At 38.3% G+C, this 17,500-nt stretch overlaps 2 protein-coding genes and 1 pseudogene across 3 annotated transcripts in view; all 3 read left to right on the forward strand.

The window, feature by feature from the left end:
* The window catches only part of LOC149106894 (uncharacterized), an 18,786-nt pseudogene extending 17,560 nt beyond the window's left edge, over window positions 1-1,226 (forward strand). The window contains exon 4 of the transcript XR_016209981.1: window positions 1-1,226. This exon is cut by the window's left edge and continues 1,299 nt beyond it. The product of XR_016209981.1 is annotated as an uncharacterized LOC149106894 (transcript).
* A 4,628-nt stretch (window positions 1,227-5,854) lies between these two features.
* On the forward strand, window positions 5,855-11,533 carry LOC149106896 (microfibril-associated glycoprotein 4-like). Its single transcript, XM_089298635.1, has 6 exons — window positions 5,855-5,928; window positions 6,094-6,426; window positions 6,952-7,101; window positions 7,284-7,406; window positions 8,765-9,142; window positions 9,616-11,533. Exons 2-6 carry the CDS (start codon window positions 6,117-6,119, stop codon window positions 9,879-9,881), a joined length of 1,227 nt encoding a protein of 408 aa, XP_089154761.1. The 5' UTR covers window positions 5,855-5,928; window positions 6,094-6,116; the 3' UTR covers window positions 9,882-11,533.
* A 5,724-nt stretch (window positions 11,534-17,257) lies between these two features.
* LOC110068257 (microfibril-associated glycoprotein 4-like) overlaps window positions 17,258-17,500 on the forward strand; it is a 7,899-nt gene continuing 7,656 nt past the window's right edge. Inside the window, exon 1 of the mRNA XM_089298633.1 lies at window positions 17,258-17,500. This exon is cut by the window's right edge and continues 56 nt beyond it. Within this exon, the coding sequence (XP_089154759.1) occupies window positions 17,463-17,500 (38 nt within the window). The 5' untranslated portion in view covers window positions 17,258-17,462.

The following is a 17,500-nucleotide window of genomic DNA, read 5'->3' on the forward strand; positions in this document are numbered from 1 at the left end:
TGCGACAAAATGTGCTGAAACTAAATTATTAACTATCCCATATTCAAACAAAACTGGTCACTGAAGATGACAAGTAAAACAAACAGCTTCAAAAGTCAATTCTCCTCGCGATCTTGAATTCGCAACTGACATATACTTGTGAAAACATAGTTCGTGCAAGTCTGACGCGACGTTTCGTCTCGCCACGAGACTCTTCAGAGACCTTTCAGAATTGAACAGCAAACTCGTTGAGCATCGCGCTCAAAGACCCGTTTGTAAATTCAAGATTTTAGCAGTCTGGCCTTCTATCGCAGAAGGATTCCCAACCGCACGTACTTTCTCGAATTCATTTTTAAATTTAAGATGTCAAATTTTTTTCTGCTTATCATTTGCTCAGATGACCATGACAATGACTAGCAGAACCAGCTGATAGTTCCTGGGGTTTTTCTAAAAAACCTTTATTGATACGATGTCGGTATGTAGTAATCAAACCTTAGTAGTCTTCAAATTACTAAATCATGAGAGCATCTAACGTTTTAAGTAGCGAAGTGTTACTGTAATGAAGCAGCTTTAAGATTCATCATCATCATCATCACCATCATCATCATACCACTATCATTATCATCGTCGTCGTCGTCGTCGTTTGTTTGCCTTAAAAAGGAAGTATTCTTACTTACCATAGAGAGGGCGGGGAGACCAACAGGCTTGAAGGAAGTCCACCTCAGTTGTCAATATACTTTGAATTGTAAGCTGTGTGTGTGTTGCGCGACCAATTTAGTAGTATTACTTCATTAAAAATTCAATCATCTTTTTCTTTAAAGCTGGGAAAGCTTGTCGAATCAGTGTTAGATACTGCCTAGCCATGAGTTTCAGTAACATTGCCGATAAAACTGATGTATTTGTCTTCATGAGGTGAAGGTAGTTGAGGCAGGATGATTCAATTAGTTTTGATGAATAATAATAACACTTTATGTAAATACAATGGAATATTAGTGGTAATGCTCTAAGTTTATGTCAAGAAGCCATGATGGTCTTTTGCTAATGTTATGCAGTTTAAAACGTGCCTGAAAATGTCAATAGACTCTTAAGCGTTAAAACACTTACAGTTTTTTAATTAATAATTGCTATATCTGTAACTCAAAGACAGGTTTGCTTTATTCAGTCGAAGAACTTGTGACTGCAATTTTTTTGTGCAGTTTCCACCATTATTAAAAAACATGTAAAATAAATGAAATTATTCTCTGCCATTCTGAGTGGTTCAATTATAGTTAAGCACAAGGGGTTCGCAATCATGCCGTGAGCTTCATTATTATGTTGGGACGCTCATAATTTTGCTGGGAGACTCATGAATATGATTGGAGGCTCATAATGTTGCTGAGAGGCGCTGAGAACGCGCAACAAACTACTGAGTTCAGACAACTGCTGTATATGCTGACAGAGCAAATTTTATTCCTACAAGATTCTTGCGTTTCAATTCTTTACAATAAATATCAGACTTATCTTTTATTGTGGTTGCACGTCACAGCCTGACGTTTTGGGAGGCTCATAATGCGATAACTACCACATGAATTAAAATTAAGTAAGTTAAATTCGTCGAGAAGATTACCTGTCGCAGTATGTGTCTGTTGGAGTTGATTATCTCTATTTTATGACTTTCGCAATTATGACTGCTGCTAGTTAGTAAGCAGGCTCACCTTTGGGTCATGCGTGCAAGCGGCGAAGAGCACAGCGATCCGGCGGGAGTCTTCGCCTCTTCGCCTACTTCGCCGCTCGATTTCGCGCTCGCGGCTACACTGCACGTGCTTGTGCTTCAACGTGGGCCTGCTCGAAGGCTAACAATTTGCAAAAGCCGAGCTCGAAAAGAGACAAATTCCATGACTATAAAAACACGAATGTAAAGAGCGTCATGTAGAGGAGCGTAACATTTTCAGAAAGAAGAGTTAAACGAAGAACTAGTGGAGTCAAAGAAGGTTGATCAAGGTTCATCTGGAGCTGTATAGCCAAATTAACACGTCATTTATTTGTTATTTTATCCCACCGTTTATTGTATCCTCATTAAAAAAAATTACTCTACAATTCTGCTTTAATGATGTTTGGTGTGGAGATAAGGCCCAATATTTTTTTCTAATTTTTTTTTCCAAAACAAACCAAATACTGGATAGGTAACAGGACCGAAAAAAGATTTGAACAGACTTACAAAGATTGTGCTGGAATCCTCGTGTATTCAATAATAATTACTTCAGATCTTGTACGGGGGATGACAATAAGCACTTAATGACTGGCCCAAAGGGAAACAAAACTCAATGTTTACCGCGGAGCCAGTCACTAAGTGTTTCGTTATATCTCCCAACTCCAAAATAGAAAAACAACTGCGAAAAATTGTTGCTTGACGCCGGCTGACACACAAATTTGCCGCGGTTTCAAGGAGCACGACCTGATCACGTGCGAGTTAAAAGTTCAAGTTGCTGTTTCCCTAGGGAGTTAGTGAGTTTGACCAACGGCACGTGACACGTTCTCCTGCAATCGGAAAACGTATTTGAGTTGGGAGGTATAACAATTATACGTAGCCTCCATGGTCTCTACAGGCCACAGTGTTGATCTACCACAATCATGCTAGATCAACACTATGGCCTCCAGAGACCCTAGTGTTGATCTAGCATGATAGTCTGTTTTTCATGTCTCCTAAAAGCTGTAAGGCTATACATTTCGCTGACAAGAGGCAAAGATGGCAAGCGTTGTCCCCGCGATTTGAACTGAAAGACATTTTAAACATTATAATAAAACGGCAAGTTTGTTACTAAGAAAATGTTGAGCTGAATTCAAGCATACCTCTTCGCTTAAGACTGATAGCATGATATTTGTCGGTGATAATGAGGTGAAAGAAAATAAATAATCCGCCTGTGATGTAAATAGTGGGCAGTCAACAACAAGGTGATGAAATTTTTTTGCGGTATTGCGGTGTTCACAACCCCGCAATGTCCCCTTCGGTGATTACAAGATGGCGACTGCGTTTCCTGTTCAAAATCCCTTTATTCCAGGTTATATCTAATCTGTGCAGCAGGCATGCCCCTTCCCTGTTTATGTCAAAGCGTTGTTACTTCCCAGGACGGTTTTACACGAAATAGTTTTCAAGAGAAACCGTAGAAATCATAGGATAATAGGTGACAAAAATGTTTTCACAATATGTAGTTCTATTTATTGCGATTGGACAGGCGCTAGTCATGATCTCAATTTAGCCTCTAGCCGGAAACTAAACACTTTTTAAGTTTTGAAAAAGTCATCGCGGAATCACGGTGGAATTCAGGGAATATTGAGCATCAACGGTCATATAGTTTGTTTATTTTTTTACCACGAAGAAACCAAATCAATTTGTGCAACTCTTGGTATACCGATCTGGAAAGGAGTAAACCCTGAGTCACCATAACCAAGAGATTGTAACTTATTCATGAAAATAAAACATTGCCTTAACTTGACAATATTAGGCAGCCATTAAACATTCCCTATCAAGTTCGTCAAAATTAAAACTTCTCCTCTAGTTTAACTTATCCTCGTCAAAAGTGAGGAAAACATTCGTTCCTCGCGGAACGAACAGAAAGCCGAATTTTTTTTTTTTCTTATCCACTAGCTATTCAAGAACTCGCATAAACTAACCTGAAGTTTTCGTGAATCTTCGTAAGGAATTTACATGCTTTTAGTATAACGGCCAGAACTTTCTCTTTTTGGAGATGACTGTGGCCGACCACTGCTCTCTCGTAATAAATGGCAACAGTTAAAAGTACCTTTGGCTGCTGTGATGGCCGTCTCAGAGGACGCCGAGGTTAGTAGTTGCACCATCCACTGATGCCATCCAATTTTGAGATCTTTAAACATTTTACGAAGGGAGTACATGTGATTTTCTGTTTATCATCCCGCCATAATTTTCAAAACTATCCCGCATCTTACCCGTCAAAATGAACAAATCCTTCTCCCGCCAAGTGTTTTATCCTGCATCCCACCATTAAAATTTCTGTCATCCCGCATCCCGCATCCAAACCTGTGTTAGACACTCCTCTTTATATTTCTCATGACGTTCAATATCTTTCTCTAAACGTAATTAAACACAAAAAATCCCTAGCTAACACAATCTCAGAAATAGTTTTTCTTTACTCAGATTTCAATCTTCAATATTCGAACTTAAATTTTTTTGCTTTACACCCAAGTTCCTTGCTAAACGAACTTGGGAAAGTCTCACTTCAGAGCCCAGAGTCTTGACGCCCAATTTGTTGGATCGTAAGAGATTTATACCGCTCTCAAAATTTCCCGAAATTAAGAGTTGTTCTTTCAAAACTAAAATTAACTGAAAGAAATTCAACCCATCTTTTATGGGTGACTATAAGAGAACGGCCATTTCAAAGCAAATGATTTAAACTTCCAAAGGGAAGGGTAGGAGGCAGGGTAGGAGGCTATCCATATTCAAAAAGAACTACCTTGCCTCAATCAGCATTTACACCATGTAAATCTAAAATTATCCTTTTAATTTACACCTTTTCACTTTCTTTTGTTACTATTTGTCTTAATTAGCATTTTTGTCTACTTATTATTCAACTTGCTTTGTAATCATTGAACTGAAGATGACAGAAGTTCTGTCGAAACATGTCTCATAGACTTAAAAAATTGGTCGTTTTCCTTAAAACAAATAAAATATAAAGTTACATTTCATCATAATTGTTTACTGCAGCTGGTGTGCAAGCTGCTTATCCTCATTAACAGGCTGAGCTTTGCAGGACCCCCATCACAGTATCTCGCCCAACCGCTATCTTTCAGTAAGTTTATATTAGTTGTTAATTCTGCTATTTACAAAAATTAACTCACCCACAACGCACGTTGGAAAAATGTTTTTATAATGCGTCAGTCAATTCCAGCAGTGCCCATCCCCCCCCCCCCTCCCCCCGGGCTAACCCCCGGGCATTAGCATTTTTTTTTAATAAATGGGCAAATTCCCCGGGGTGGGGACACATAAGCTGTCTAAATGAACTGGGGTGGGGACGAAGAAAGAGGGCAAATGCCCCGCCCCCGGAATCGTCGCCTTCCAACACCTCTGCAGTTTTTTTTTTTTATTAATCAATGAATAAAATGTTCAACTGTTCAGTATTTTAATGCAACGGTAAGACTTCAAGGACAACAGTACGTGTTAGTTGATTCTGATCATATTTATTTCTTTATATTTGTTTTTTGACAGTTTGCGAGAGGATAGTTGGGATCGCGGCAGACGTGCCTCCAGCCGCGAGCGATGATAGGAGCCTGTTTTCGCAGGCTACTTTTTCTGTGAAGAATAAAGCCATTTTAACTGATGCATTGCATTTTAAGCTCCCAAGATCTGTCTTGAATATCGCATCATTTGAATTCGCAAACCTCAAGTATTTTAACTCCGCTTTCATGAATTTAAAAAATGCTAGGCTAGTTTTGAATGCGAAATGCAAAATAGTCGTGTTCACGTCAGTGATTGTTTTGTGATAAACAAAAATATAGTTCACCTTGTCGCTTATATTTATATGCTTACAACCAATGAAGAAATGTCTAAAATTGAGAAAACACACCTTTAAAACATCTACAAGATTCTCTAGTCCCTGAAGGACAAGTCATTGTTCGACAAAAGCCTCGTCTTTCCCGATGAACTCATCCATGGCACTTTCGAAAACACGAGTGTCAAATGCCCGAGGGTCGCCCCGGGGTACGCAAATGCCCAGCCCCCGGGCTGCTATAAAATTGCAGATGCCCCACCCACGGGACTGACAACGTGAGCAAATGCCCCGCGGTTGCCCGGGGGGGATGGGCACTGCTGGAATTGACTGATGCATATAAATACTCGTGCTGTATGATAGTATTTTATATTTTATTACGCGGGAGTCGACAATTTCTCTGTTGCGTTGCCGTAAAAAATCGCAGAAGAAGAAAACGTGAGCCAGAAAGGTTAGTGCAACTAAGAACTTTAAAAAACTCCGGCTTTCAAGTACCCAAGACAAGCCAGAAAGAGCCAATGATTTTTTGGTGGAGCCTATTAATTGAACGATGCCTTGAGTTTCGTGAATGTCTTTCCTAAAATTAGTAGTTTTGTTTGTGTTAATCTCCCCACAGTTACAAATTAAAAGTCCTGGAAAATGCTGTGGACTGTTCGCTGCTTTTTTCTCTTCGCCGGCTTCTTTATGGATCGCGTATCTGCTGCCAAGCAATGCAGAGAGGAACGGAGCATAAATGGGATGGCTCTACAGGGGTTCATCTTGAAAAAGTTCTTCGTTAGAGCTCTTCACGAGTGCGATATCAGCTGTGAAACAGAAATCACCTGTCAAAGCTATAACTACGTCTTAGGAGAAAAGTCGTGCGAACTGAATAACCGCACCAAGGAGGCAAGACCCGAACATTTCCGCTCAGATCCGGCACGGTTTTACAAAAGACGCTTGAGCAACCGGGGTATGTGCGAAAAAATAAGAAAGTTTAAACACAGATTCGAACATCAACCGGAAGTCCAATGCTATCGCCAAAGGAAGAATATAAAACTTCCATTTTCCGTCATTGTTTTAAAAGTGTCTGTGCTTACGATTTCTATTAATGCCTAAAATTTCCCCGAAGTAATGAAACATTGTTTTCCCGAAAATTTAATGCTCGTTAATGCTCTTGAAGGGCTTTTTCCTTCGAGAGGAATTTCTAACTAGTGCCAAATTTTAATTGGGCCCATTTGCAAAATTTTCGCAAATTTCATCCCTGGAAGTCTTCTGGGTAATGGTTCCCTGAAAGTAATTACTTATTTTCTTTCCATGTCGGCGTATCTCGATGAAATGATGACTTTTTCCCAGTTTTTATTATTTATTAAAATCAAGATTTCTGTGGGCAGCTTTCTGTGGCCTCGATCGACAGAAACACTGTATTTATCATAATAGAAACCAGTATAATTGGTAAATTTGTATTTTTTTTTCCTCCCTTTTTTTTTGATCTAAGCTCCTCTGGGTTCTATTCCGAAGCTCCCAGTGCATTCATGTCAGGAAATAAAGGCAAGCGAAGGCATAGACACCATTAGCAGCAAGTACTGGCTGGATCCAACTGCGAATGGAACGGCAGTTTTGGTTTATTGTGACATGGACTTAGAAGGTTACTCACAATCAACTTTAATGCCACTTCTGTGTTGTTTTTAGTATGACTTGGGTTTTGATTTTGTTGATTTCGTCTCTGTTTAAAATAGAAGTAAACTCCTGGACTTCTCTATGAGTATCACAGCATTTTCATCTTCTTTATAACAATGAAAAGTTCTTTTTTAATCGTTTGCAATGTAGATATCGATGAATGTATCACCGGCAACCATGACTGTGACGTGAATGCAAACTGCACCACCACTGTTGGTGGACATAACTGTACTTGTAAGGAAGGATTTACTGGAGATGGTCGCTCGTGTTCAGGTAGACTCATCTTTTCGTGTAAAACTTGGGCAAGCTGTAATAATAGTGTAAAACGTCTGCTATCTCTTGGATAGGATAATCTTTATTTATAAGATTTGCCTCCTTGCTTAAGCGGTACAGTTTCTGATGGAGCTACAGAAAGTGTTCTGAATATTGAAAGGGCATAGTATGATTTACTGTCCCAAGGAATTTGAGCCTGATGTATCGAATACTTTCCGTGTGCGACGCGGGTTTAGAAACTCTAAATTTTACAAAGAATGTATGAGCTCATTAGCGCTTTTGCCACCCAGAAAATTTTGCAGTTTTGTAAAGCCAATTTCTCCTCGAATATTTCAAACAAAGAGCCAAGAATTTCACCAATTACTAAGTGTGACAAGCTCTTTAAATGTTTGTAGTCAATTCGTGTCTAGCGTGATGCCTTCTCTGCACAAAGTCGCATGTTAATGAGGACAAATGTAAGCAATGACCTCAACAAAGATTCTCCTATAGTATCTCGCTGACGGAATACCCTTCTTGGGAAGTGGTTCGTTTGACTACATTATTGGAATCATCAGGCGTCGTCCGTTGTTTCTAAGACAAAGAATTGACAGCCGGGTCGATGCCAAAACCGATTTGAACTCTACTCAGTCCAACTATTATCACTTTATTATATGACGGAGAAATTACTTCACTGTGATTGCCTGAAAGCAGACAAATTCAGAGTAATTACAATGCTGTGCAACCTAATGCAGGTGCCCTCGTATATATTAGTCATTAAGAAAACAGTCCTATGAAAATACGCGCGCTGATTGGCTAAAAATCGTGTTTCTATAACTCGATGGAAACACAGAACTAGCATGAGCTGTTGACGTTGTGATGGCGCGAGCAAAGAGAATTTACATCTTGATGATCAAAGTAAACAAGCTGTTTTTCTTTTTTCGTCGCGGTGTTTTCTAAACGAAATAGAAAACATGTTCACCGTGTTTCTATCGAGTTATAGAAACACTCGTGAAAGTTTGGGAGAACTCGAAAAAGCTGGGGAAAAACTCGCCTGCGGCTCGTGTTCCCACAGCATTTCTCGTTCTCCCAAACTTCCACGTGTGTTTCTATAACTCGATAGAAACAGGGTACATGTAGTCGTACGAAAGCTCGAGATATTTGCACTGTCATAATGGCTTGGACAATTTTCAGAGAATTTTCAAATATCACTCGTAGTGGAAATTGTCAATCGTAATTGCATATGGATCAGCGTACACAAAAGTAAGTTCGTATCGGCATATTTGTACTGCGCCTGCGGGGTCTCCGCAAATGAAAACATTTCTTCCAGGTAAAAACTTCAGCGCCATATCGAAATTTTCATCATTGCGTTTCTCTTGCAGCCTATAACTGTGGTGAAATCTACAAATCTGGTCAAAGAAAAGACGGTGTGTACACCATCAAACCTGACAACTTGCCTGCCTTTGATGTGTTTTGTGACCAAACAACAGCCGGTGGGGGATGGACAGTGTTCCAGAAGAGACTGGACGGTTCTGTTGATTTTTTTCTTCACTGGAGCGATTACAAAGTTGGTTTTGGTGACCTGAATGGTGAATTTTGGCTCGGACTGGACAAAATTCACCGCCTGACCTCAGATGATAACAACATGCTGCGTGTGGACTTCGAAGATTTTGAAGGGAATACTGCTTATGCCGAGTACGATAAGTTCAGGGTTATGAGTGAGAATCACAAGTACAAGCTGAAACCCGATTCATACTCAGGTGAACCACTTTTCGTTTCCTGTCGGCTCAGATTGTTGACGCCATAGCTGTATCCTTTACGCAACAGTTATAGGGATAAAATTCCGGGATTCAAAACAACAACTTTGGCTGCTGAAAGTAAAGTTTGAAAAGTGAACTTTTCAACAAAACATCAGCGACAAATAGAAACCCTTAACCCGCGATCTTGCCTTTTCAAAATAAGGCATTCATATTTCTTGCTTTTTATGTTTTTTTTTTTTGTTTTTTTTTTTCATTCTTTTTCTATGTCATAATCTGTTATTTACAGGTGGTCATAGATACCCTTATACTTGTCGTTTGTTTCCGTGTCCAGTCATTCTGCTCTATCATTACCATCCCCGCCACTCTCGACTACACGCACCTTCAACAATTGATCGCTCGGACAACTGATTTCGTTTCGTTATCATCTTTGTCTTGCGCATGATAGTTAATCATTTTTTTCTGTAATGTTTTAGGAACTGCTGGTGACTCTCTTTTTTATCATCGCGGTCAACCATTTGCAACTCGCGATCAAGATAATGATAACAGCTGGAACCGCAACTGTGCCAGGGTTTTTCACGGAGGTTGGTGGTACAACAAATGTCACAAATCTAACCTGAATGGCATCTATCGTCACAAAAATCCCTCGCCCGATTCCGATGGTATGAACTGGAAGCCTTGGAAGGGAAACTTATACTCCCTGAAGAGGACCGAGATGAAAATGAGACCAGTGAATTTCTGAACTTTCATGTTTTGCTTTTCTAAGAGGCTTTTGTCAAAAACCAAGAGAGGGTGTCGTATAAGACGTATAACTGTAAATTACTTTACAGTTGAACATGGGGATATTTTAAAATTGTTTAATTCGGATTGTAATATGCCCTACTTAAATTTAAAAAACTGAGCACTGAATTCTAAATGATACCATTGGTTAGATAGCAAGCTTGTCCCAATCGACCGTCTACCACTCACCGCATGCACTGTCTTCAGTTAGTAGAGAGAAAACGCGCAAAGGGGAGATACTACTCCCTGAAGAGGACCGAGATGAAAATAAGACAAGTGGATTTCTGAACTTTCATATTGCATGTTTTGCTTTTCTTAAGAAGCATTTGTCAAAACCAAGAGAGCTGGGGTGAGGAATAACTGTAAATAACGTTACAGTTGAAGATAGGGATATTTAAAAATTGTTTAATTTGAATTGTAATATACTGCGCTTGAATTTAAAACCCGAGCACTGAAATTAAAATGATGTCGTTGAGTGGACAGCATGCTATGATTGACCGTCTATTGCTCACCACTGACACGCACTGTTTTCAGTTAGAAAAGACCAAAAAAAAATAGAAGCTATGATAAACAGAACCTCGAGAGAAGTTTACAATGCTCCCTAGTATAAAGGAACGTAACTGATCTTCAAGGAATGTTTAAAACCAACTCATTTAAAGGAAAATTGAAAAAATATGAAAATAGTCAAAAAAAATTTTTTTCATCGGATTAAGGCTGATTATATTCCTGCACCGAATTTCAGCTTAGCTTCTTTTCTAAAGGAATTAAGGAGGCTGCCTCAAAATATCAATTGTTCAGTACTGGCCTTTTTTTAATGTACCCGCCTGTATCAAGCACGATTGAGGGTACTGAGTAAAACTCCCAATGTGAACTAAACGTACAATTTAACAAGCAAGTCGTTCAACTCTGGATTAATGACGCTTACAAAACAGTAAAATAACGAATTCCACTTCTTATAAACAACGTGTTGATTTATACCAGGAGTTTTTTCAGAAGGTAACGAAATTGCTCGGCATAATTGCGACTTCAAATTCCAAGGTTTTTGCAAAAAGAGTGGAATTGTGATCTTTTGTACGCTAGATAACTTATTTCTGTAAAATAGATTCGTTCAGCTTAAGTAAAATCGACTAAATGCTAGTTTGAAAGAATTCAACTACTGTCAGAGTATTTCAATAATGTTCATATGAAAAAAATCAAAATGCTATGCAGAGCTATGCATGTATACTGTCGAGTCAATCGCACGGTCGAGAAATATTGAGCTTAATGTCAAAGTATTTCAATTTGCTGGTAAACATTTTAAAATACTATGCAGAGCCATGTGTAATAGATTCATGTACCTTACAGTATGGTGGTATCATTTGCTTGCCGGATAGGCTTTCTGTCAATTAATGTATACGTGTTAAAGAAAAAATATCAAAATGCACCATTGTTTAACTACTGAAAATACCTTTATCAAGTTTATAGTCATAAGGGTAGTGATTGTATAGCAAAATTTAGTAGAGGATGTAGGTTTAAATAATCACACAGAAATTACTTACAGTCAAGATTTTGCAGTGAAAAAATAATTTAAAATGTGGCACATAATTTAAATAAAGGCGTCTAAATAAATTTCGAGTTGTGTACTGTATTATTTTTATATAGAAGGGTTTTCTGCGGGGTGAGCGCATTTTTGGACAGGCTGCTTACACACTCCATGGCAACTGAAAGACATTCCTTAGAAGGTGTGGTTAACGGAAGGAGTTCCTTAGGCCCCGTCTGCACTACACCGAAGGAATTTAAAAACGGAGGTTTCTTTTTACGGTTAGGCCTACCGTCCACACTAATCCGTCACGAAAACGGAGCTTTTCAAAAACGTTCTTCAAATCAGAAGAATTTAAAAACGCCGGCTTTTCGTTCTCGTGTGGATGGAAAAAGTTTTGAAAACACACTTAATAAACTGCAAAGCCATGAACGAAGATCCTGCCAAACGTTGGATCTCACAGGAGATCTAATCAAAGTAAAACGATGAGAAGTCAAAGACTACTGCAAGGCTGACACAAGGTCGTTTATTCAAAACAATATTTCGGCTGGCCAGACAAGCCTTCTTCAGGTTTAGATGCTACTAAATTATAAAAATGAAGTTGCAATATTATATAATGGTGGATGTCGTAACACATGTTTCGAAACTAAAAGAAGGGGCGGAAAAGAAGAACGGTTCACTGACCGAGTTTTCCTTAAACACAAATCCAAAATGATCGTTTATTGTTGCGTTTTCAAATTCCTCCGGCGTAGTGTGGATGGCAAACATTTGATGCGTTTTCAGAGTGAAAGCTCCGTTTTCAAACTCTTCCAGCGTAGTGTGGACGGGGCATTACCCATCCACGCCGATGAAGAATGACTAACATTACTTCTCTTTGATCTTGTAATTATGGTTCTACATCACAGCCTGACGTTTTGCATGCGGCAACTTCCACTTGAATTAAAAATTCAGTAAGTTAAATTTGGAATGATTACCTTTCGCATTATCTGTCTGTTGGGTCTTAATTATCTCTATTTTAGGATTTTGCAATTAGGACTGCTGCTAGTTAGTTAAAAGTTTACTGTAGACAGATGCAAAATTGTGCCCTCTAGGAGCAAATGTATTAAATATTAAGTTTCGACAAATTAAGTTGCAGTGTTAAATAACGTTTTTTAACGAAGGACTCAATGCAAGAAGAAATACACACAATTTACTGGGTTTTTTAACCAGCTTTGGAGTAAATAACTGAAACTAAACATTAAGGCCATGCAATAGACTTGCCCGCAAGCCAATTTGCGAAAGCACAACCCGAAAAGAGAATAATTTCCGCTTACTCAAAACCGGAATGCGAAGGGCGCGATGTAGGGGTGTGTAGGATTTTGAGGAAGTCGAATTTTGCAAAGAACTAATGGAGTCAAGGAGGGCTCAAATAGAGCTGTTTAGCCAAATTAACGCAGTCTATTTTCATAAAACATTCCGTTGTGCAATTCTGCTTTAACCAATGATGTTTGATCTCGAGATTAGGCCAAATAAGTTTTTTTTTTTTTTCTATTTTTTTCCAAAAGAAACCAAAGACTGGATGGGTAACAATTTCTAAAACAAGATTTGAACGGACTTACAAAGATTGTGCTGTAATTCTCGCGTATTCAATAATGATTGAAGAAGATGTTGAGCTAAATGAAAGCACACTTTTTCCTTTAGGTTGATTGCATAACATTTGCAGGTGGTAATGAGGTGAAAAAATAATCTGAATGTGATGCATGTAAATACTGGCAAGTCAACAACAAGACGTTTATAAGTTTACGACTGTGTTTCCTGCTGCGTTTCAATGCATCGGTGTTTTTTAATCTCGTTGGGAACAAAATTCCCTTTTCCAGGTTATATCTACCTGACGCAGAGGGCATCCCCATTTTTTACGATTACATACATACATACATAATCTTTATTTAAGCACGGTGAAAATTTCGTCAGCTTAAAACTACGGAATACATTTAATGCCTAATGTCTAATATAATAAAAAATAATTAAATAAAAAAGCTGCTTTCCACGAATGCCGTTCCTTATACATCTCCTTTGAGTAGGCGTTTAAATTGCCTCAGGGACTCTGTTTCCGTTCAGTCGAGAGGATGGCTGTTCCAAAGAATGGCGCCTCAATAGCTAAAGCTATTTTCAATGGACAATGGAATTACTTTTATAATAGTTTGTGCGCGGCAGCGAACAAGAAAAATGCAAGTCTTGCAATCAATATGATGCGCGCTAGTAAGTTTAAAAATTCTCGAAACGTATGAAGAAATCATTAATCATAAAAAACCTATGCCAGTGAATAATTAGGACTCGGGTTATTAACGCATCAAACTTTGTTTAACTTATTTTTATTTTGTCCGACTGTTTATTCTCATCTGCCCCAACAGGTGACAAATATTCATTAACAAAAACTGGCAGAATCCTATTGAAGGCGATGTTATTTCCCATGACGGTATCACAAGAAATGGTTTTCAATAGAAACCCAAGATCATAAGATAATAGTTGACTCTACTGGAACTTTTAAATATAGTTAAATTGAAATTCAAGGTCGATTTGGCAGCCGGTAGTCATGACATCAACATGGCCTCCGGGGAAACTAAACACCTTTTAAGTTTCAGAAACCATTGTAGGATTACAGTGGAATTGAGAAATATTCGAAAGAAACCGTCACGAAGCTTGTCTATCTTTTATTACAAACAATCCAAACCAATTCCGTCACCCTCGGTGTTCCGATCTACAGGGGTGTTAACTCTGAAGTTAGCATAAATTACTTATTCACTAAAGTAAACATTACCTTAATTTGACAATATAAGGCATTCTATTAAACTAATCATAAACATTCCATCAAATTGGTCAAAATAGGAACCTCCGCTCTAATTATAACTTCTCCCCGTCGAAAGTGAAAATGCGTACAGGCTGACCCAGCTCACAAGTGTTCGTTTTGCACACCTCTCTCCGAATTCGGAAGAATGGCTCCTTTGGAGATTCAGCATAATATTTCTACCATCTTTTGCCTTTGTATCTCGTTTGGAAACATTTTCCTATTATGTTGTGGTTGCTTTGGTAAGTGTTCTTCTCTTAATTGGCACAGTTTCTTAGTTTGCGCTCTACAAAGGTTCTAATATTTCTGCCAAATTGATTTTGTTTCCGAGACATTATATCGCTTTAGTCGAAAATCTAAGTTGTGTTATTTCTTCAGTTTGAGCATATCAGATGTGGAACACATGTAAACGCAGGCAAACCGACTTATTTTACTCGTTTGTACGGGGAGATCTTTGAAGTGGCGTTTTCACTCAGACAAATAACATTTTGCAGGGAAAAACTTTATAATTTTTCATTCAAACTTAACCGAGCTGGGAAAACGTTTCTAAGGTATTTTTTCCAGATCCGATCTTCACCATGGATATAACGTTTGATAATTTTAATTTTAGGAAGATTTACTGTCTTTAAAAGCCCTGATGGACTGTATAAAAGATACAGATAGAACACTTTACCATTCCCTTTTAAAACGTCCGCAAGAATTCGCATCATTATGTTTTTCCTTCTTCTGATAACAGCCCTTGTGGATATTCTTTTACTGTATACATTCCAAAAATACTGGGATGGCGATAAAAACGATCTGCCCATGTGAGCAGGACACAAAAACTTTTTATCAGAGTAATAATTTGTTTAACGGAAAATGTGCTGAAAAAATACTGATAAAACAGTCTGCCAATCCCTTCTCCCTTCTGATAACAGCACTTGCGGATATTCTTTCTCCATTTGAAAAAAAAAGGCTTGGAAATATCGACGACTAGAAGTGATCAACCCGTGTGAGTAGAAGGCAAATACGTTTTATCAGAGTAAGTCATTTTGATATTTTAGTTTGGTTTATTCAGAGACGACGAATGCCGCAACATTATATTCACGGAACCAGTTGCAAACAGAGCAATGAGGAATCACGTGATTAAGAGTGAGGAAGTCCCTAATGATAACAGCACTTACGGATATATTTCCCCATTTGAAAAAAACTGGCTTGGAAATATTGGCAATTAGAAACGATCAGCTTTAGCTTTTGCAATTAAGACTGCTGCTAGTTAGTTGAAAGTTTACAGCAGACATGCAAAATTATGCCCCTCTAGGAGCAAATGTATTAAATGTTAAAGTTCAACAAACTAAGTTGCAGTGCTAAATAACGTTTTTTAACGAAGGAATCAATGCCAGAAGAGACACACACAGTTTACTGGGTTTTTTAACCAACTTTGGAGTAAAGAACTGCAACTAAAACTTTAGAGGCAGCGCAATAGGCCATGCAATAGACTTGCCCGCAAGCCAATTTGCGAAAGCAGGCCCGGAAAGAGAAAAACTTCCTGTCCCGCTCACTCAAAACCCGAATGCGAAGGGCGCGATGTAGAGATGGGTAGGATTAAGTCGAATTATGCGAAGAACTTATGGAGTCAAGAAAAGTTCATTTGGAGCTGTGTAGCCAAATTAACACGATCTATTTAAATGAAACATTCCGTTGTGCAATTCTGCTTTAAACAATGATGTTTGAGCTCGAGATTAGGCCAAATATATTTTTTGCTAATTTTCTTCAAAAGAAACCAAAGACTGGATGGGTAACTATTTCTAAAACAAGATTTGAACAGACTTACAAAGATTGTTCTGTAATTCTCGCGTATTCAATAATGTTTAAAGAAAATGTTAAATTAAAGCACACTTTTTCCTTTAGACTGATCGCATAACATTTGCCGGGGGGTGATGAGGTGAAAAAAAATAATCTGAATGTGATGCATGTAAATACTGGCAAGTCAACAAGACGATTACAAGATGACAACTGTGAATACTGCTGCGTTTCAATGCATTGATGTTTTGTAGTTTCCTTGGGAACAAAATTCCTTTTTCCCGATTATCTCTAGCCGACGTAGAAAGCATCCCCCCTTTTTTTCGATTACATACATACATACATAATCTTTATTTAAGCACGGTGAAAATTTCGTCAGCTTAAAACTACCGAATATATTTAATTTCTAATGTCTGATATAATAAAAAATAATCAAATAAAAAAGCTGCTTTCCACGAATGCCGTGCCTTATACATCTCCTTTGAGCAGGCGTTTAAATTGCCTCAGGGATTCTGCTTCCCGTTAAGTCGCAAGGAAGGCTGTTCCAAAGAATGGCGTCTCAATAGCTAAAGCTAATTTTTAAAAGCGTTTGTGCGCGGCAATGGAACTATTTTTATGATAGTTTGTGCGCGGCAGTGAACAAGAAAAATGCAAGTCTTGCAATCAATATGATGCGCGCTAGTAATTTTAAAAACTCACGAAACGTATAAAGAAATCATTAATTATAAAAAACTTATGCCAGTGAATAATTAGGGCTTGTGTAACTAACACATCAAACTTTAACTTATTTTTATTCTGTCCGACTGTTTATTCTCATCTGCCCCAACAGGTGACAAATATTCATTAACAAAAACTGGCAGAATTCTATTGAAGGCGATGTTACTTCCCAGGACGGTATCACAATAAATGGTTTTCAATAGAAACCCAAGATCATAAGATAATACTGAGTTGACTCTACTGGAACTTTTAAATACAGTTATATTGAAATTCAAGGTCGATTGGACAGCCGCTATTCATGACATAAATACAGCCTCCGGGGAAACTAAACACCTTTTAAGTTTTAAAAACCATTGTAGAATTACCGTGGAATTGAGAAAATATTCAACAGAAACCGTCGCCTAGCTTGTCTATCTCTTATTACAAACAATCCAAACCAATTCCGGTACCCTCGGTGTTCCGATCTACAGAGGTGTAAACTCCGAAGTTAGCATAAATTACTTATTCACTAAAGTAAACATTACCTTAATTTGACAATATAAGGCATTCTATTAAAAACTAATCATAAGCAATCCCATCAAATTGGTGAAAACAGGAACTTCCGCTCTAATTAACTTCCCCCCGTCGAAACTGAAAAATACATACAGGCTGACCCAGCTCACAAGCGTTCGCTCTGCACACTTCTCTCCAAATTCTGAAGAATGGCTCCTTTGGAGATTCAGCATAATATTTCTACCAT

The sequence above is a fragment of the Orbicella faveolata genome, unplaced genomic scaffold (genome assembly GCF_042242905.1).
Source record: "Orbicella faveolata isolate gen_17 unplaced genomic scaffold, um_ofav_v1 contig_3, whole genome shotgun sequence".
In the NCBI taxonomy this organism is placed as follows: domain Eukaryota; kingdom Metazoa; phylum Cnidaria; class Anthozoa; order Scleractinia; family Merulinidae; genus Orbicella; species Orbicella faveolata.